The sequence below is a fragment of the Ailuropoda melanoleuca genome, chromosome 8 (genome assembly GCF_002007445.2).
Source record: "Ailuropoda melanoleuca isolate Jingjing chromosome 8, ASM200744v2, whole genome shotgun sequence".
Lineage (NCBI taxonomy): Eukaryota > Metazoa > Chordata > Mammalia > Carnivora > Ursidae > Ailuropoda > Ailuropoda melanoleuca.
In genome coordinates, this window is record NC_048225.1 from 20,722,693 (window position 1) to 20,743,438 (window position 20,746).

The 20,746-nt window shown below is 39.5% G+C and overlaps 1 protein-coding gene across 3 annotated transcripts in view; it reads left to right on the plus strand.

Annotated features, from left to right (window-relative positions):
• CHEK1 (checkpoint kinase 1) overlaps positions 1–20,746 on the plus strand; it is a 29,537-nt gene continuing 8,791 nt past the window's right edge. The window contains exons 1-9 of one of the 3 annotated variants that reach the window (XM_011230764.3): positions 1–252; positions 978–1,052; positions 2,136–2,359; positions 3,564–3,628; positions 3,723–3,792; positions 14,835–15,023; positions 15,698–15,802; positions 17,770–17,865; positions 19,887–19,922. In XM_011230764.3, the coding sequence (XP_011229066.1) occupies positions 988–1,052; positions 2,136–2,359; positions 3,564–3,628; positions 3,723–3,792; positions 14,835–15,023; positions 15,698–15,802; positions 17,770–17,865; positions 19,887–19,922 (850 nt within the window). In that variant the 5' untranslated portion in view covers positions 1–252; positions 978–987. Of the gene's footprint in view, positions 253–388; positions 873–977; positions 1,053–2,135; positions 2,360–3,563; positions 3,629–3,722; positions 3,793–14,834; positions 15,024–15,697; positions 15,803–17,769; positions 17,866–19,886; positions 19,923–20,746 lie in introns of those variants that run through there. The other 2 variants (XM_011230763.3, XM_002923995.4) reach the window with 2 other exon arrangements.

Here is a 20,746-nt window from a genome sequence, read left to right on the forward strand (position 1 = left end):
CTTAAACCTCTCCAGCCTGGATCTCCCCTCGACTCCAAACAAACCCGGACGCAGCCGGCTTCCGCATCCGAGGAAACCTCTCAGCGCCCACAGCCCGTTATCGCCTCCCTTTAAAGTAGCGGGGCGAAGGGACGCGCGCTTTCCTGCTTTACGGCAAGGGTGCGCGCGTTTGCGACAGCGTGACGCCGGCAGAGTTTTGGCGGGAAAAGCGCTGCATTTGGATTCCTGTGGTGGCGGGCAAAGGACGGCCTGGTGAGGAGGGGCGGCCGGTAGGGTGTGAAAGGAGCCTGTAGAAGGAGTTCGGGGTCTACATTAGTTGGGAGGGGCGTGTTGAGAGAAAGTTATCGATGACGAGCGAAGGGGATTGGAGAGACTCCAGCTGAGGGGCGGTTTCGGGGGGTGGAGGAGTGTGGGACCAGGGGAACCCCTAGGTGGGGGGATTGGAGAGACTACCCCTCTGCGGGCTGGGGACCCCAGAGGTTTGGGCGCCGGCCGTCTCGAGTGCCTACCAGCCCTTCCGCTTCTTGGGGCAGCTTGGCCCCGCCCCAGGCTCCTCCCGGCCTTTGGGACGGCGTGGGGGTGGGAATTGGAGCTGAACAAGGGGGGAGGAGGGGCTGCAGGCGTCGTAGTTAAACTGTCCGTCTCCACTGGCTCGCGGTCCCTCACCCGTCTCCCCCCCCCGCCCGTCCCCAGTCATTCCCCTCAAAGCATTGGTGCCCCCGGCTCTTCAACACAGCCGCTGCTTTTTCTCAGAGGCCTGAGGAAGGCAGTCTCGGCTTGGTTCTGCGTGGGCATGGGGTTGGTGATTTACACCACAACATGCCAGAATTTCGAATACTTGCTTGTGGTTTAAAGCCTTGGATAAAATACGGGTGAGGTGTAAGGGGAAACCGAACTCTTACCTATATTGAGGGATCATGGCAGGTGGTTGAAGCTTATTCTCACCCCCATCTTTTCTGGGTTCCTGCCTTTTACAGCTGTGGAGTCATGGCAGTGCCCTTCGTGGAAGACTGGGACTTGGTGCAAACCCTGGGAGAAGGTGCCTATGGAGAGTGAGTTCGAGTTCTTTTACCCTGCCTTCTGACTTGCTTTAGTTTTCCGTCTGCTGTCTTGAGTACATATTCGTTGTTTTGGAATTGTTTATTCTAATACAGTGGCAACTTAAAGAGCAGAGCTTTGCATTTGAAGTCTAAGATTTTTGGGAACTAGAGCCGCACAATCTTTTGTAAGGATTAATCCCCCTCTCCTCCCCGCTCCGCTCCTCCCTCCCCCTTTTAAAAACATTTTCTCTGTGAAGAGCTGGAAGAGACTTGTGAAGTCGGTTTCTCCTCCCACATATTCCTTCCTGGGGTGTAAGCATAGTGGTTAAATGAGCAAATGAGCATAGTGGTTAAATGAGCAAATGAACAGACTCTGGAGTTAGACTGCCCGGTTTCAAATCTTCACGCATCACATACTAACACATTGGTTTGTGTTCTTGGGCAAACTTCTTTCTTTTTTTTATTTTTTTTTATTTTAAAGATTTAATTTATGTATTTGACAGAGACAGCCAGCGAGAGAGGGAACACAAGCAGGGGGAGTGGGAGAGGAAGAGGCAGGCTCCTAGCGGGGAAGCCTGATGTGGGGCTCGGCCCCAGAAGGCCCCAGAACGCCGGGATCACGCCCTTAGCTGAGGGCAGACGCTAAGTACTGTGCCACCCAGGCACCCCTTAGGCAAACTTGTTAATGTGCGCCTCTGTTTCCTCAGCTCTAAAATGACAATAATAGTACCTACCCCTTAGAACAGTTACCACAGACATATATAATATGAGGTTAATAAATCTTAGGTAGTGTTATTAAAATTAAATAGAGCATGTGTATATCTGATGTGGCATGGAATTACTGTTACTCAATTTTAGTTTATTTTATCAAGTATTAAATAACCTTTGGATGTACAACATAATGACTTTAGAGCATTAGTCATCGTGCTTCACATTTCCGAAGGGAGTAGTATCTGTTGAGAGCATGGCAGAAACCATTTCCTTGGTTTGTACTGGGTAGAGAGAGTAATGAAGGTAAAACTATTGATTGAGTCATATTTAATCTTTTGAAGTTTTCATGAAATAGAATTCAGATGTCTTCCTTTTCCTTTTTAGGGTTCAACTTGCTGTGAATAGAAGAACTGAAGAAGCAGTTGCAGTCAAGATTGTAGACATGAAGCGTGCCATAGACTGTCCAGAAAATATTAAGAAAGAGATCTGTATCAATAAAATGTTAAATCATGAGAATGTAGTGAAATTCTATGGTCACAGGAGAGAAGGCAATATCCAGTATCTATTTCTGGAGTACTGTAGTGGAGGGGAACTTTTTGACAGAATTGGTATGGAAATAAGCTTTAAGATAACTGTTCTACTAAATAAGTTTCTAAATTTGTTTTTTAATCTTGGGTCTACTATTTCGTCATTGTCCATTCAGAACTGCTTTATGCAACAGTGAAATTGGAGTAAGTTTTCTTGTTTTTGCAAGTTATATTAACACATTAAAACATATATGGAATCATCAAGGAAAACCTTCTCCCCAAATTGTGTATGTGATTTTGGTTAGGATTGCTGTTTTGTAGAGTTTAATCTCATGGTGAAGTATTATTAGTACAGTGTATTATTTACCTGTACAGTGATTTTTCTTTATAGACATTCCAGTTACATGAAATCATTACATATATTTACAGAGCCCCAATAATAGCATGTTGTTATATTTCTTCTTTGTTTAAGTGAAATTAACTTGAGAATTTGCAGAATTGCTTTGCCTATATTTAGTAAATTCTATACTGCTACTTCAATGTTCTATGTAGATTCAAAGGCTTGATATTGCAGAACACTAAGAAGTACATAATAATATTATGTGGATCTATATTTATTATTTAAAGCTATCATGTTCATATTTAAAAGCTGATTATTAGAATCTCCAGTATGTATCTCGGGACAGAGTTCAGTGTAAAAGAAACCAAGAGGTAAAGAGGGAGATCAACATATAAAAAGATAACTAACAGTAGAACATTTCTTAATAAAACTGTATTTTCTGAAGGGACTTTGCAGGCATTCATGGCTGTGTAGTATGAGCGATTGTATGAAGTTTTATTTTGTTGTTAAATATTTAGTGAATTTAGTTTATATTTGCCCAGGCTTACACTTCGATAATTACATTTCAGGGGTGGGGAGAGTATTGTCATAGCATTTAGAAGAAATTAGGGGAGAATTTGAAAGATACCAAATAACTGATGGTTAGTGTAAGATAAGCAGAGGCTTTCAAGGTATGGCTTCCAGTCTTGATTTCGATAGTAGTTTGTTGTTTCTCTCTATAACTTCCCTGTGATGTTAATTTATTTTTGCCACATAACAGATGGGGACATGTGAGTTATTAAGTATTGTATGAGTTAGTGGACACCAGAGCCTTTTAATTGTTATCATAAGATTCTGTTTGCCAGAGTACCATCACAAAAATCTAACCTTAGAATTAGGAGACTGTGTGGTTGATGCCTGATTATGTTTACCTGGCAGACTAACTTTCATAATTAATTCTTATAGAGCCAGACATAGGCATGCCTGAACAAGATGCTCAGAGGTTCTTCCATCAACTCATGGCAGGGGTGGTAGGTACAGTTGTCTCTTTTCCTTTTGTTTAAAATTATTATGAATGAAGTAAGTTACCAAATTTTGGTATGTTTCCTTCTGTTTCTCTTTTAGGTTTATCTGCATGGTATTGGGATAACTCACAGGGATATTAAGCCAGAAAATCTCCTGTTGGATGAAAGGGGTAAGCTTAGCTTTTTGTCACTGCTGCCTAAATTATTTTATTTTAATCTTTTTTAAAGATCTTATTTACTTATTTGCTAGAGAGAGTACAAGCAGGGGGAGTGGCAGGCAGAGGGAGAAGCAGGCTGCCTGCTGAGCAAGAAGCCCGATGCGGAACTCAATCCCAGGACCCTGGGATCATGACCTGAGGCAAAGGCAGCCACTTAACTGACTGAGCCACCCAGACGTCCCTACCTAAATTATTTTAATCCATACAAGGCAGATTTGAAGCTTTTGTGTTATTGAAATTTTAGGGCAGAAAATCTGAAAATTCTAGGAAGTTTGAGAGACTCAGTATATTTAGACTTCACAAGTTCTTCCTGATATAGTTGTGGATGAGATAGAGAAATCTAACCTAGATGCCAGGGTAGCTCACTAAATGAATAGCTGTACGAATAGTCTTTAAACAACTTTTCAGTGAATTAGTAAAGGAAAGTTTCCATTGAAATACCCTGGACTTCAGCCTTACCCTGTTTGTTCTTTTTATTTATTTATTTAGTTTGTTTGTTTCACGTTTTTATTTAAGTTCCAATTAGTTAACATATAGTGTAATATTAGTTTCAGGAGTAGAATTTAGTGATTCATCACTTACATATGACACTCAGTGCTCATCACAAGTGCCCTCCTTAATACCCATCATACATTTAACCCATCCCCCCGCCCACCTCCCCTCCAGCAACCCTCAGTTTGTTCTCTATAGTTCTCTATAGTCTTTTTTATGGTTTGCCTCTCTCCCTGCCCCCATGTTCATCTGTTCCGTTTCTTAAATTCCACATATGAGTGAAATCGTATGGTATTTGTCTCTGATGGACTTATTTTGCTTAGCGTAATACTTTCTAGTTCTATCCACGTCATTGCAAATGGCAAGATTTCACTCTTTTTTTATGGCTGAGTAATATTCCATCACACACACACACACACACACACACACACACACACACCCCACAACTTCTTTATCCATTCAGCAGTCGGTGGACACTTGGGCTTTTTCCATAATTTGGCTATTGTTGATATTGCTGCTATCAACATCATGGTGCATGTGTTCTTTCAAATTGATATTTTTGTATCCTTTGGGTAAATACCTAGTAGTGCAGTTGCTGGGTCGTAGGGTAGTTCTGTTTTTTTTGTTTTTTTTTTAAAGATTTTATTTAGGGACGCCTGGGTGGCTCAGTCAGTTAAGTGGCTGCCTTTGCCTCAGGTCATGATCCCAGGGCCCTGGGATCAAGTCCCACATTGGACTCCTTGCTCAGCAGGGAACCTGCTTCACCCTTGCCTGCGACTCCCTCTGCTTGGGCTCTCTCCCCCCCACTCTTTCTCTGTGACAAATAAATAAAATCTTTAAAAAAAAAAGATTTTATTTATTTGTGTATTTATTTGAGAGAAAGCAAGAGAGAGTGTGTGCATGTGGGGTGGAAGAGGGGCAAGCCAACTCCACACTGAGTGTGGAGTCCAACTTGGGGCTTGATCTAAGGACCCTGAGATGGTGACCTGAGTGGAAATCAAGAGTGGGAGGCTTAACCAACTGCACCACCCAGGCACCTCAGGGCAGTTCTATTTTTAACTTTTTGAGGAACCTTCATAATTGTTTTCCAGAGTGGCTGCAACCAGTTTGCATTCCTACCAACAGTGCAGGGGGGTTCCCCTTTCTCTGCATCCTCACCAGCATCTGTTGTTTCCTGTGTCGTTGACAGATGTGAGGTGATATCTCATTGTAGTTTTGATTTGCATTTCCCTGATGATGACTGATATTGAGCATGTTTTTGTGTGTCTGTTAGCCATCTGTATGTCTTTGGAAAAATGTCTATTTATATCTTCTGCCCATTTCTTAACTGGATTATTTGTTTATTGGGTGATGAGTTTGATAAGTTCTTTGTAGATCTTGGATAATAACCCTTTATCAGATATATCATTTGCAAATATCTTCTCCCATTCCAAAGATTGCTATTTAGTTTTGTTGATTGTTTCCTTTGCTGTGAAGAAGCTTTTTATCTTGATGAAATCCCAATAGTTCATTTTTGCTTTCCCTTTGCCTGCAGAGACATGTCTAGTAAGAAGTTGCTACTGCTGCTGTCAAAGAGGTTGCTGCCTGTGTTCCTCTCTAGGACTTTGATGGTTTCCCGTCTCATGTTTAGGTCTTTCACCTATTTTTTTTTTTTTTTTGTTTAGATTTTATTTATTTATTAGAGAGAGAGAGCATGAGTGAGCACAAGCAAGGGGAGAAGGAGACAGAGGGAGAGGGAGAGGCAGGCTCCCCATTGAGCAGAGAGCCCGATGTGGGGCTCAATCCCAGGACCCTGGGATCATGACCTGAGCCAAAGGTAGATGCTTAACTGACTGAGCCACCCAGGCCCCCCTGGTCTTTCATCTATTTTGAATTTATTTTTGTGTATAGTGTAAGAAAGTAGTCCATTTTCATTCTTTTTTTTTTGAGAGAGAGGGAGAGAGTGTAATGGAGAGGGAGAGAGATACTCAAGCAGGCTTCACACTGAGTGCGGAGATCTCACGACTTGAGCTGAAACCAAGAGCTGGATGTTCAACGGAGTATGCCACTCAGGCACCCCTAATTTTATTCTTTTGCATGTTGCTGTCCAGTTTTCCCAACACCATTTGTTGAAGAGACTGTCTTTTTTCCATTGGATATTCTTTCCTGCTTGTTGAAGATTAGTTGACCAGATAGTTGTGGGTCCATTTCTAAATTTTCTACTCTGTTCCATTGATTTCTGTGTCTATTTTTATGCCAGTACCATACTGTGTTAATGATTACAGCTTTGTAATACAGCTTAAAGTCCAGAATTGGGATGCCTCCAGCTTTGCTTTTCCTTTTCAAGATTGCTTTGGCTATTCGGGGTCTTTTTTGGTTCTGTACAAATATTAGGATTGTCTATTCTAGCTGTGTGAAAAATGCTGGTGGTATTTTGATAGGGATTGCATTAAATGTGTAGATTGCTTTGGATAGTATAGACATTTTAACAATATTTGTTCTTCCAGTCCGTGAGCATGGAATTTTTCCATTTCTTCATGTCCTCTTCAATTTCTTTCATAAGTGTTCTATAGTTTTAGAGTACAGATCTTTTACCTCTTTGGTTAGTTTTATTCCTAGGTATCTTATGGTTTTTGGTACAGTTGATTCCTTGATTTCTCTTTCTGCTGCTGCTTTATTGGTGTATATAAATCTAACTGATTTCTATACATTGATTTTGTGTCCTGCAACTTTACTGAATTTGTGTATCAGTTCTAGCAATTTTTTGGTGGAGTCTTTTGTGTTTTCTACATAGGGTATCATGTCATGTGCAAATAGTGAGAGTTTGACTTCTTCCTTGCTAATTTGGATGCCTTAATTTTTTGTTGTTGTTGTCTGATTGCTGAGGCTAGGATTTCCAGTACTATGTTAAATAACAGTGGGAGTGGCCATCCCTGTCTTATTCCTGACTGTAGAGGAAAAGCTCTCAGTTTTTCCCCACTGAGGATAATATTAGCTGTAGGTCTTTTGAATATGGCTTTTATGATGTTGTGGTGTATTCCCTCTATCCCTACTTTTTGAGGATTTTTATCAAGAGTGGATGCTAAATTTTGTCAAATGCTTTTTTTGCATCTATTGAGAGGAGCATACGGTTCTTATCCTTTCTTTTATTAGTGTGATATATCATCTCGATTGATTTGTGAATACTGAACCACCCTTGCAACCCAGGAATAAAGCACAGCAAAGAGCCAGTGTCCAGGTTAACTGCCCTCAGCAGGTGTCTCAGCACCTATGCTGAGGGGCAGAGGAGGAAAATGGTGCCCTCTGGCTCTTTTATTCCTGGAGAGGCAATGCCCCCTCTCCCAGATGTGTGCCAAGAAGGGAATACTGTCTCTCCCATTGTGTCCCAGGAATACTCAGATTGCACCATCTTCTCCCAGTCTATCTGCCCTCCTCCCAAGGAGCACTGCAGCACCCTCAGGGCTCCACACCAGCCATGCTGCAGACCTCTAAAACTCTAGTCTTTCAGTCTCACTAGTCATAAAAACTCACAAAATCAGCCTCTCTCATTTTTTCCCAGTCAGTGGCTTTGGGGAAGTGTTTTCCTTGTGCAGTCTCCCATGTGCTTTTCTCTTTCTCTCTTGCTTCTCTCTTTGACCAGGGCTTCCTCCCCTCTGCAGCACCTGTGATCCTCTTCTCCCCCAAATCACATCTCCACACCTCCTGCCTTCCATAGTTTAGCCTTGTCTCTCTTAATTGTGCAGTTCTGTCAGTCCTCAGATCGATTTCTGGGTATTCAGAATGATTTGATATTTATCTAGCTGTGTTCGAGGGATGAAGCAAGCCTAGCGTCCTCCTACTCTGCCACTTAGCTCCACCCTGTTTGTCTTTTTAATCTGTGACTGGGATGGAGATGGAAAGAGTTTAGTTACATTTCATGGATGTCATAAAAACTGAGAGGGATGGATATTGAAACTATTAGCTTATTGAGTAAGGATAAAAAAAGATGACAGGGGGCGATTGTGTGGCTCATTTGGTTGAGCATCCGACTCTTGGTTTCAGCTCAGGTCATGATGTCAGGGTGGTGGGATCGAGCCCCACATAGGGTTCTGTGCTCAGCAGGGAGTCTGCTCGAGATTCTCTTCCTCTCCCTCTCCCCCTCCCCTGCTTGTGCTCTAGCTCACTTTCTTTATTTTATTTTTTTTAAAGATTTTATTTATTTATTTGACAGAGATAGAGACAGCCAGCGAGAGAGGGAACACAAGCAGGGGGAGTGGGAGAGGAAGAAGCAGGCCCATAGCAGAGGAGCCTGATGTGGGGCTCGATCCCATAATGCTGGGATCACGCCCTGAGCTGAAGGCAGATGCTTAACCGCTGTGCCACCCAGGCGCCCCACTAGCTCACTTTCTTTAAAATAAATAAATAAATTCTTAAAAAAAAAAAAAAAAGATGACAAATGTCAGTAGCATGAGGCAGTGATTTTTGTCTTTTCTTTTTAATGCTCATTTAAGGCATTAGAATAGTGACTTGCAAATAGTAGGCTTTCAAAAATATTTACTGAATGAATGAATACAGCAGGCCAGAGAGGTGAGTCAAGTTTAACAAGTTGTTTTCCAAGACAGAAAAATCTGAAGTCCAGGATAAGTACATTTGAATGGTATTATCTTTGGCAGCAAAACAGGTTAAAAAAGACTTTTACTAGACAGCAGACTTCGTATTGATCACCTGTGTGATGTAGTCTTCAGAAAACCAAGGTGATAGTGTTGAGAACGAGGAAGATAGCAGTCCAGCACTGCTTTGGTGAGGCCATACTGGAAATAATGGGTGCCCTGGCACACTACCACAAAAGTCATGTAGACCTGTGAAGTGCTTTTGAGAGTGACCAACTGGTGGAAGGGCCACAAACCGTGAAATAAGGAATAACTGAAGGAGCCCAGGGGAAACTTGATAGTGCTTAAGTGCAGTTCTTCAGACCTTGTGAGTGAAAACCTCATGGAAGCATTGGATTAGTGCAAGCGTGGACCACGTTGGATCTATCCAAAAATTGAATAGGTTGCTTTGGAATGTAGGAAGTTTATAACATGAGAATCAAACACTGGATTATTAATTATCAGAGATATTATAAAGGGAACTTAAACATTGCTTGGCTAGTTGGACTAAAGTTTTTTTTTTTTTTAAGATTTTATTTATTTATTCAACAGAGTTAGAGACAGCCAACGAGAGAGGGAACACAAGCAGGGGGAGTGGGAGAGGAAGAAGCAGGCTCATAGCAGAGGAGCCTTGATGTGGGGCTCGATCCCATAACGCCGGGATCACGCCCTGAGCCGAAGGCAGCCGCTTAACCGCTGTGCCACCCAGGCGCCCTTTGGACTAAAGTATTTTTAAGATCTTGTCCAACCGTGAGGTTTAGTGTTTCTGACAGTATTGTTCACCACAGCAAGTCACTGCACTTTCTTATTAGCCTCCTAGCCTTTTCCTGAACTCTGTAATTGACCCTCATACAAGGAGATGAGTTAAGGAAAGCCAGTTTATTTAATAAGTAATGGAGATGTGAATATGTAATAATATTTGGAATATGAAAACTTTGTTTCCAAACTAAAAATATTGTTTTTTTTAATTTATAAAGATAAAAGTTAATCATGAAGTAAGATGAAAAGTATCAAGAAGAAAGTAAAAAAATCACCAGAAACCCACTAATGAGTTATAACTACTGTTAATTTTTAGTGAATATCTTTTTTTTTTTTTTTAAGATTTTATTTATTTATTTGACAGAGAGAGACAGCCAGTGAGAGAGGGAACACAGGCAGGGGGAGTGGGAAAGGAAGAAGCAGGCTCCTAGCGGAGGAGCCTGATGTGGGGCTCCATCCCAGAACGCTGGGATCACGCCCTGAGCCGACGGCAGACGCCTAACGACTGCGTCACCCAGGCGCCCCTAGTGAATATCTTTTAAATAAACATTTATTAAGCCATCTACCTAGCTACCTAAGATCCTCCTTTGGTTATTTAGGCTTCTTGCAAGTTGCTTTGTAAGGCACATAACAAAATTTTAGATATTCAGAAAATTTGGTGTATGGGGAAGAGCAACTGAATAGTTGATTGATGAGTCCCAAGAAATGAGAGCACAGCTGGAGAATTCCTTTAGCTTCCATTTTTCATTCTATTTCTATTACTTTTTGAATACTAACACCCTTTAAAAAAATTTTTTTTTCTTCCTCTGCATTATTTGCAATTAATCCATTTTTCTGTTCCCTGGATTGTTTCTATGTGTTATGTTTTGTTTTGTTTTGTTTTTTTTAAAGATTTTATTTATTTGACAGAGACAGAGAAGTAGCACTAGCAGGGGGAGCAGCAGGCAGAGGAACAGGGAGAAGCAGGCTCCCCTCTGAGCAGTGAGCCCCGCATGGGTCTCCATCCAAGGACCCTGGGATCATGACCTGAGCTGAAGGCAGATGCTTAACCGACTGAGCCACCCAGGCGCCCCTGAATGCTTATAGCCTTGATGGTAGTACAGTCAATTCATCCCCTTCCTCATCTACAAATTAAGTCTTTTTTTGAGTAAATGTAGGTTTCAAGCTGCATAAAGCCCTCTGGGAAAAAAGAATTGCTTGTCTCTAGCTATGAGAGGCAGTATAGCATAGTGTTAAGAGCGTGGGATTTAGAGTCATTTGAACCTAGGGTTAATCTAGGCAACCTCATAGTAGGTGTATGGCCTTGGGTAAGTTGGCCATTTCTTACCTTCTCTTTGCCTTACTGTCCTTCTTTATAACTGGTGATAGTAAGAGAATCTATTTGGGTTGTTAGGATAAAGGAGACATACATATCTTTACCCACATATGTATAAACATAAGTTAGATCATAGGATATATCCTTTTTTAATGTGCATGTGGACTTTATTTTTCAGAACTTTATATTGTATTTATATTATATAAAAACCTTTATAGTTACTTAAAACTTAAAAAAAAATTTAGGGGTGCCTGGGTGGCTTAGTCATTAAGTGTCTGCCTTCGGCTCAGGTCATGATCCCAGGGCCCTGGGATCAAGCCCCTTGTTGGGCTCCCTGCTCAACGGGAAGCCTGCTTCTCCCTCTCCCACTCCCCCTGCTTGTGTTCCCTTTCTTGCTGTGTCTCTCTGTCAAATAGATAAAATCTTAAAAAAACCAAAACCAAAACCAAAACAAAACAAAACTTAAAAAAAATTTAGGCATGGGGCACGTGGCTGGCTCAGTTGGTAGAACTTGCTACTCTTGATCTTGGGGTTGTGAGTTTGAGCCCCACGTTGGGTGTAGTGTACTTTTCTTTTCTTTTTTTTTTTAAAGATTTTATTTATTTGAGAGAGAGAGAGAGTGACCACATAAGCAGGCAGAGGGAGAGGGGAGAGGCAGACTCTCTGCTGGGCAGGGAGCCTGATGTGAGGCTCTATTCCAGGACTCTGAGATCATTACCTGAGCTGAAAGTAGATGCTTAACCGAGCCACCCAGGTGCCCAGGATGTAGAGCTTACTTAAAAAAGTTCAGGCACATAAGAATTTATTTAAAACATATAATATATAATATAATAAAATAAAAATACAGTAACTACCTGTGTACTAACCTGGCTTAAAAAGTAAAATATTAGGGTGCCTGGGTGGCTCAGTTGGTTACGCTTTTACCTTTGGCTCAGGTCATGATCCCAGAGTCCTGGGATCAAGCCCAGCATCGGGCTCCCTGCTCCATGGGGAGTCTGCTTCTCCCTCTGCCCCTCTCTCTCCGCCCCCTGCCCCTGCTCATGCTTGCGCTCTCGCTCTCACTCTTGCTCTCGCAAAAATAAATAAATAAAATCTTAAAAAGAATAAAACATTTATACGTATGTACATTGCTCAAAGCAGTGGTGTTTATAATAGCAAAAAATTGGAAACAACCTAAATGTCTGTCAGCAATAGAATAGATAAATTATGAAATGGATGATTTATAGGTATAAGTAATGACAGGGATATGTTTCATAGAAGTATTCATATATGTATGATTCTATATACATGAAGTTCAAAAATATGTAACATCAAATATATTGTTTAGAGATACAAATATGAGGAAAATCACAAAGGAAAAAAGCATATTAAAACACAAATCAAAATGGTGGTCACTTCTGAGAAGGTAGGGAAGGGAATATATTGAGGGAAGTAATTATAGGGGATTTCAAAGGAAATAGAATGTTCTTAAATTGAGTATTGGATAAATGGATGTTCATTATATTCCTTATATCCTGCATATTATATAAATATTCTTTTGTTCTATTCAATATTTAACAATAGTGTTTTTTAAAAAGAAAGCATTGCAAATATAGTCCAAGTCCTGTGTATTCCTTCACAAATGTATTCCCTTTTTCTCAGAGATAACCACATTCCTCAATTTAGAATTTTTAAAGATTTTATTTATTTATTTGACAAAGATAGAGACAGCCAGCGAGAGAGGGAACACAAGCAGGGGGAGTGGGAGAGGAAGAAGCAGGCTCATAGAGGAGGAGCCTGATGTGGGGCTCGATCCCAGAACGCCGGGATCACGCCCTGAGCCGAAGGCAGACGCTTAACGGCTACGCCACCCAGGCGCCCCAACAATAGTGTTTTTTAAAAAGAAAGCATTGCAAATATAGTCCAAGTCCTGTGTATTCCTTCACAAATGTATTCCCTTTTTCTCAGAGATAACCACATTCCTCAATTTAGAATTTATTATATAGAGTTCTTTAACCTGAGTTTTATGTTGCAGACATAAGGAAACAACAAAATTCAAGGAATGTTACAGTTATCCATTAGCATTTTCACTGGTAACTTGGTACTCATAATCTCAGTGGTTTGTCAAGATTGTGTCATGTATAGGCATTAAAAGGATAATTACAGTAGCTACCTCCCAATTCAAATGCAGGTAAATATCATCAATGCCTTACATATTATATTGTGTGGATATACTTGATTTCCGAAGAATCAAACCCCTATTTTAGGACATTAAAGTTGTTTCTAGATTCAAAAAGAAAGAACAGCAAAGTCTGTTCTATAAATTCGTGAAAAGGCCCAATATAAAAATTGGGTCATGTTGTAGTGGATATTTGCTATGGCACTTTTTTTGTTTCACTTATACCCTATTCCATGTCAGTACTGTAGATAGATTTTTTTTTTTCTTTGATGATTTTATTTATTCCTGAGAAAGCAGGGGGAGGAGCAGAGGGAGAGGGACAAGCAGATTCTGCACTGAGTGTGGAGCCAGACGTGCGAGGCTTGATCCCAGGACCTCAAGATCATGACCTGAGACACAACCAAGAGTTGGACACTCAACTGACTGAGCCACCCAGGCAGCCCCCCCCTTTTTAAAGCAACTTATCAACATAGTTTTCATTGTATAAATGTGCAGTAAGATTTTATCATTTCTTCATTGATGGATATTTAAGCTATTTACAGATAATATTGCTAGGAATATCCTTATGTTTGTGAATTTTAGGAAGCGTTTCTGTGTTTGTGGTCCTGGAAATGGGAATTGCTAGTTCAAAGAGTGAATATTTCAGATTTCCAGATTGCCCTCTAAAAAGGTTATACCATTTGACACTATGGTAGTAGGGGGAGTTCTCTTCCTCCTAAGATTAGATTAGATTCCCTTGCTATAAGATCTTGTAATGCTTTATATATTTATAACTTCCACAACAGTTGTCTATTTTTAATCTTCAGTAATTTATTTACCTGCATTGGCTAGCACAGTGTCCCTCAGTTATGGCGGATACTCACTAAGGACATGATAAGTTGAAAGTTCTGCCTTCAGTTTGCGTGTGTTAAAGGTGGGAAGTTAGAGGAAATTTGCTCTTCTGGTTTATTTTTTTGTACAGAGTTCCTCCTTTTCTAAACTTAGCCATTTTGACAAGAAGTTCTAGAGGTTTGTGTGTCTTTAGCTTTGGTACATCTTAACATGTTTTCTTCCTGCCAGCTCGGTTTGTTTGCTGCTGAGAAAGTTGTGCCTGTCATGTTATTAGTGTCTCCTTCCTGCCCTCTGTACAAGCTGATGAAGGTCTTGGCTCTGCTTTCAAGCTAGGACTAGAGTGTCGTTTTTCCAGAAGGGCAGCCCCTTTTGACTCCAATGTCTTTCTTTAACCTGGTCCAAACTGTTCTGTGTATTTAAATTATAAGTGTTGAGGCCTTTTTCTAGTTTTAGTTATGTGATGATATCTTTTATTTCTTCTTTTTTAAAATTTATTTTTTGGGGTGCCTGAGTGGCTCAGTCAGTTAAGCGTCTGCCTTCGCTCAGGTCATGATCCCAAGGCTCTGGGATAGAGCCCAGAGTCTGGCTCCCTGCTCAGCAGAGAGTGTGCTTCTTCCTCTCTCTCTGCCCCCTCCCCACTGCTTGTGCTCTCTCACTTGTGCTCTATCAAATAAAATCTTTAAAAATTTTTTCTTTTTTTATCATTTTAAGGTAGAAACGTGCTATGCACTTTAAGAAACACCATTGATTTTCCAATAAAACTTAATTCGTTTAAGTATATCTATTTATAAAACATTTTTATCCATTGCCATTCATTTTTCCTTTGGTTTAGATAACCTGAAAATCTCTGACTTTGGCTTGGCAACAGTGTTTCGGCATAATAATCGTGAACGTTTATTGAACAAGATGTGTGGTACTTTACCTTATGTTGCTCCAGAACTTCTAAAGAGAAAAGAATTTCATGCAGAACCAGTTGATGTTTGGTCCTGTGGAATAGTACTCACGGCAATGTTGGCTGGAGGTAAGAACTATTTAATCATGATGAAACTCGCGTCCTATGGAAAGCCAGATTTGTTATACCAAAATAAATGAAACAAATCAAGGGAATCCATATTTATATGATAATATTTTATTTTATTTTTTTAAAGATTTTATTTATTTATTTGTCAGAGAGAGCACAAGCAGGGGAACGGGAGAGGGAGAAGCAGATTTCCTGCCGAGCAAGGAGCCCGATGCGGGACTTGATCCCGGAACTCTGGGATCATGACCCAAGCTGAAGGCAGATGCTTAACGGACTGAGCCACCCAGGCTCTATGTAGTATTTTAATAGTGATAGTATTTTAATAGTGAACTTATTTATATGATAGTATTTTAATAGTGAACTTATTTATAACTAAGTTGGAACTTTGAATCCCAAAGCTTTTTAAAAATGAGGTATGTATAGCTATTAAATGAAATATCATGATAGCAATCTCTTAAGATTCATGTGAATAATTTTGGAAACAGTAGAGCAGAAGTGGTTTATCTTTGAAGTGCTCTAAAATTTCTGTGAGTTGGCATTCTTAGTTTGAAAACCATACTGAATTAATTTGGAGAAAACTTTTAATGTATTTGTATCATTGACTATTTTCCTTTAAAATGTTTACTGTATAATAATGTGAATACTCGGAAAACCGGGACTTGTTTCTTTTTTAGAATTGCCATGGGACCAGCCCAGTGACAGTTGTCAGGAATATTCTGATTGGAAAGAGAAAAAAACATACCTCAACCCTTGGAAAAAAATTGATTCAGCTCCTCTAGGTAACTAGATTATGTTGATTGAAAGTACTGATTTCTTAAGATTATGAAGCATAGTGATATTTGAATTTTTTCTTATATATATATTTTTCTTTTTAACTTTTAAAAAATCACATAAGTAATCTGTGATCCTTGCAGGTAGATTAGAAATATTAATTAAAAAAAAAAACCAACCATATGATCCCAGCACTCAGAAATAGCTTCTTTTAATATTTTGATATGCAGTTCTACACTTTGTTGTAAAGATGTATAACAAATACATACGTTTGTTATATATGTATATTATTTACAAATATGTGTGTTTTTACAGAAAATGAGGTCACACTGCACTATGCTATTTATAACCTGTTTTTTTGTCTTAATGCTATAGTCATGGACATTTTTCCATGACTATAATTGTAGGTCTACATCATTGTTTTTAAAGGTTGTGATGGAATTCTGCTATGTGGGTATGTTTTACTATATTCATCCAATTCACTTTTTTTAGAGATTTATATATTTTTTAAATTTTTCACTTAATGAAAGAGATACGGTGATCATCCATGTAAGGCACATAGCTTTAAATCATTTAATTAAAAAACAAATCCAGAAGTGTCAGGGAGGTATGCAGTTTTTAATTACTATGGTTTGCTCGGCCAAATTGCTTTTTAGAAAGTTTGTATCATTTCATCACAATCTNAAGGCAGACGCTTAACCGCTGTGCCACCCAGGCGCCCCTATTTATTTATTTTTAAAGATTTTATTTATTTGACAGAGCACGCACACACAGCTGGGAGAGCAGCCGGTAGAGGGAGAAGCAGGCTCCCCACTGAGCAGGGAGCCTGATGCAGGGCTCAATCCCAGGACCCTGGGATAATGACCTGAGCCAAAGGCAGACGCTTAACTGACTGAGCCACCCAGGCACCCCAAAGATTTATTTATTATATATATAGAGACAGCATACATAGTGCACGTGTGCAGTGAGGAGGGGTAGAGAGTATCTTCCACAGACTCTGCACTGAGCATGGAACCCAATGTGGGTCTTGATCTCAGAACTCTGAGATCACGACCTTAGAAGAAACTAAGAGTTGGTTGCTTAACTGACTGAGCCACCCAGGCACCCCTATACTCACTGTTTCTTATTTTTATTTTAAATTTAATACCAGTGAGGTTGTATATCCATGCTAGCTTATTGTCCATTTTTGTGGACAATCCGTTTTACTCACTTGTGGCAGGGAGATTTTCTTATTACTTTGTATGAGTTTTTTTTTTAAACGTTAATGTCATTTGATCTTTGCATTTGTTACAAATATTTTTCACAATTTGCCATGCATTTTTATTTCATTTATGCTCTTTTCATATGCAGAAGTTTTATATTTTTATTCAAATCTATTATTTTGTTCTTTGCAGTTTTCTGACTATATTGTTATGTTTGGAAAGGTCTTCCCTACCCCCAACTTTAGAAAAATAATCCCTGTGTTTTTGTGTTTTTATAGTTTCAGTTTTTCATTTAAATCTTTGATCCATTAGAAAATAATTTTGGCTTTCGGAGATGCATGAATTTTTTATCAAGATAATTAAGATACTTTAGGATGATAGTTGCTTACGTTATTGCCTCTTAAAAAGTTACTGGAAAGAAAATTTTCCTTATAAAACTGTGAGAATGAGGATGTAACATGACGTATTGGAACAGTGAAGTTTGGTATTGAAGATGGATGAGGGCTTTTGTATCTGTTTGTTAATGTTGTCACATGGGGAGAAACATTTCCACCTGGCTCTTGTTCTCCTTATTTGCAGACAGCTGAGAATCAGATCTTAGAATGTAGCAAAGAGCAACTGCATGAAATTAAAGCAATAATGTAGTAGCTTTATTCTTTCTCTGGCCCAGAAATATTTGGATATAAGGAGACTAATAGAGAATATGTTCCACAGCACAAGTTTCTAATCTGCATGACTCTTTTGTAAATGTTGTATTAATATTTTTTTTTCAGCTTTGCTCCATAAAATCTTAGTTGAGAATCCATCAGTAAGGATTACCATCCCAGACATCAAAAAAGATAGATGGTACAACAAACCACTCAAGAAAGGTAATATCCTGAAAAATACAAATATTTTTTTCTGTGCAAGAAAAGACACTTGCAGTCAGTATTACAAATTAATAACACAAGATACCTGTGATCTCTGACCTCATGTAGGTTGGTTATAATGTCTAGTAAGGAAAACAAATACAAAAAATAATTTTGAAGTTTATTAATAAAGTGGAAAGTCAGAGTACTATAGCTAAGTATTTGACCAAGTCTTAAGTGACAGAGAAAATTTGTCTTCCTGAGGAAATCACATTAAATCTAAGGTCTGAAGATTAAAGGGGAGCTAGTCAGATGAGTACTAGCAAGATCAGTGGCAGATTCTGAAGGGAGGAAGCAGCATCTGGAGAGTCTTAGAATTTGGAAGGTGGTACATTTGAGGAACTTGAAAGAAGGCCATTATGGTAGGGACCATGTCTGGCTTGCTTATCATGGTGTCACCAGTGCTTAGCACAGTATGTTGTACATTGTAGGGTCTTAGTAAATGTTTATTGAGTAAATGAATGAATAAAGAAGGGGTAGAGGGAGAGAAGTTTGAGATGAAGGTGGAAAGGTAGATAGTGACCAAATTGTGGAGGGGGGCCTTGTAAACCATTTTAAGGATTTTGGACTTTAACTTAAGGCCATTGAGGAAGCTTTTGAGAGATTTTAAGCCAGGAAATACATGATCATATATGTGGTTTTAAAAGATCTTTCTGGCTAGTTTTTTTTTCATTGTTTTTGACATTTTTGGTCCTAGATGTGAGAAGATGGTACCTCGATGAGGTTAGTGGCAATGGGATTGGAAAAAGAAGTAGATTCCAAAGAAATTTACCAATTAGAATTGATAGGACTTTTGATTGTTTATATATAGAAAATGAAAGAGGATGAGGAATCCAGGATGACTCCTTTCTGGGTTGACCAACTCAGAAAACAGTGGTGCCATTTACTGGGATATAACTCAGGAAAAACATAATTGGGGGGAAATTTTATTCAATTTTGGACATATTGAATTTGAGAAGTAAAACTGTCTAATAAGGGGATGTGTGTGTATATTGTGTAACTCAGGAAATAGGACCAGGCTTGAGATGTTGATCTTCAGGTGTTTTCTGCAAATAGATGGTAATTTAAACTGGTAGATGAAATTGAGTATATGAAACTTCAAGGAATGCCAACAGTAAGTGGTAGGTAGAGGCCAGGGAAACAGAAAAATAGCCAAAGAAATGGGAGAAACATCAGGAGAATATGGAGGAATTGACGCTAAGAGAAGAAAATGCATGATAGTAGCAAATACTGTTAAGTGAATTAATAACATGAAGCCTAAAAGTTTGCCCAGTAGTTATTCATGATTGTGGCAGGAACAGGTTTGGTGGAGACCTGGGAGTAATTGTCAAGTACAGTAGACAGCTCATTCAAGCAGTCTGACTGTGAATGGGAGGAGAGAGGCCAATGGCTGGAGATGAATGAGGAGTTTTTAACTCTTCTCTGAATGTGTCTTTTACCTTTCACTCTGTTCTAATAGGAATCCAACTGTTCCCTGAGAACACAGGCTTCCTCTCCAGTGGTAGATGTTTTCTTTTCCACATGCTCCTACCCTTGAAACATGGGGTGGGGCAAACATCCTTTTTATCTTTCATTGCCACTTTCTCCCTTTTTCCCACATTTCTCTCCCGCTGCATTTTGAATTTCATTATTATCAGATTACCACCCACAGTTCCATCCTTGTTACAGTCAGCTTCTGAACCCCCAATTAAAATTCCTGCCACATTGTCATCTCTCCAACTTGACTCTGATGTAAATTTTCTCAGGGTTTTTGGTGATTTAAATATTCATTTGGATGATCCTTCCACTATCCTGATCTCATATTTCCTTGACCTTCTCTCCTCTAGTGATCTCTTCAAGTATCCTACTTTTGACTACTGGTATGTTTTTTTTTCTGGTTTCCTCTTCTAGTACCCTGACTCCAGCAATCCTTTGATCCTACTTAAATATGCAATCCACTAATTCTACTTCCTTTAACTATCTTTTATCTGCTCCCTCCCTAGGTCCTCAGTTCCATCCTCACTACTGTAAATCCCAAGGTCAGTCATTATAATGACTTCTTTACATTCAGCTTCAGCTTTCTGGCCCTGTTCTCTCTTCATCATGCTTACTGGTCAAACCTAACCAGTCTTCTGCCTACCCTACATTTACACCTGCACAGCTGATTGCATTTGGACCCAAATACATAACAGTGTTCACTTTAAATTCATGATCACTAATCTCAAGTGAGCCCTTAATTCTGCCAGGCAATTATAATGCATTTCTTCACTTTTTTCCCAACCTCACTCCTCTAAATCATATTTGTATACCTTTTCTTTTTTCTTCAACTTCTAATACCTCCTTCCCCATCCTCACTCTCAGTTGGTGACAGTACTTCCTATTTCACTGAGAAATAGAAACAATCATAAGGGAACTTCCACAGGCTCCCATCACCATTTTTACTCACCTAACCAGCTGCCTCTGTGCTCATATACTCTGCTTTCTCCTCAGTTGCTATGAATAAATTGTCTGCTCCAGATACAAGCCAACTCAGTCTTGTGCACGAGGCCCAGTTCTCTTTTGCTTATTCAGGGACGTTGTCTAGCAATTCTGTCTTTCTCTTGCATCATTAATTTTTCTTTCTCTCCTACTTTCTCATCGGCATACTGGCATGCTGTTTTTTTCATCTTACTGCCCAATGCATAGTAGCCTTAATAAAATATTTAGATGAATGAATTAATAAAATGTTTGGCTAAATATAAGTGTGTTTAAATGGTTTCGGGACAGTTCCAGTTGAGAGGAAAAGGCTGAAGGTCTAAGAGAGAAGGAATGAAGGAGCATCAAGACCCCTGAAGAGAAAGGAGGTTATGGAGCTCACATACAA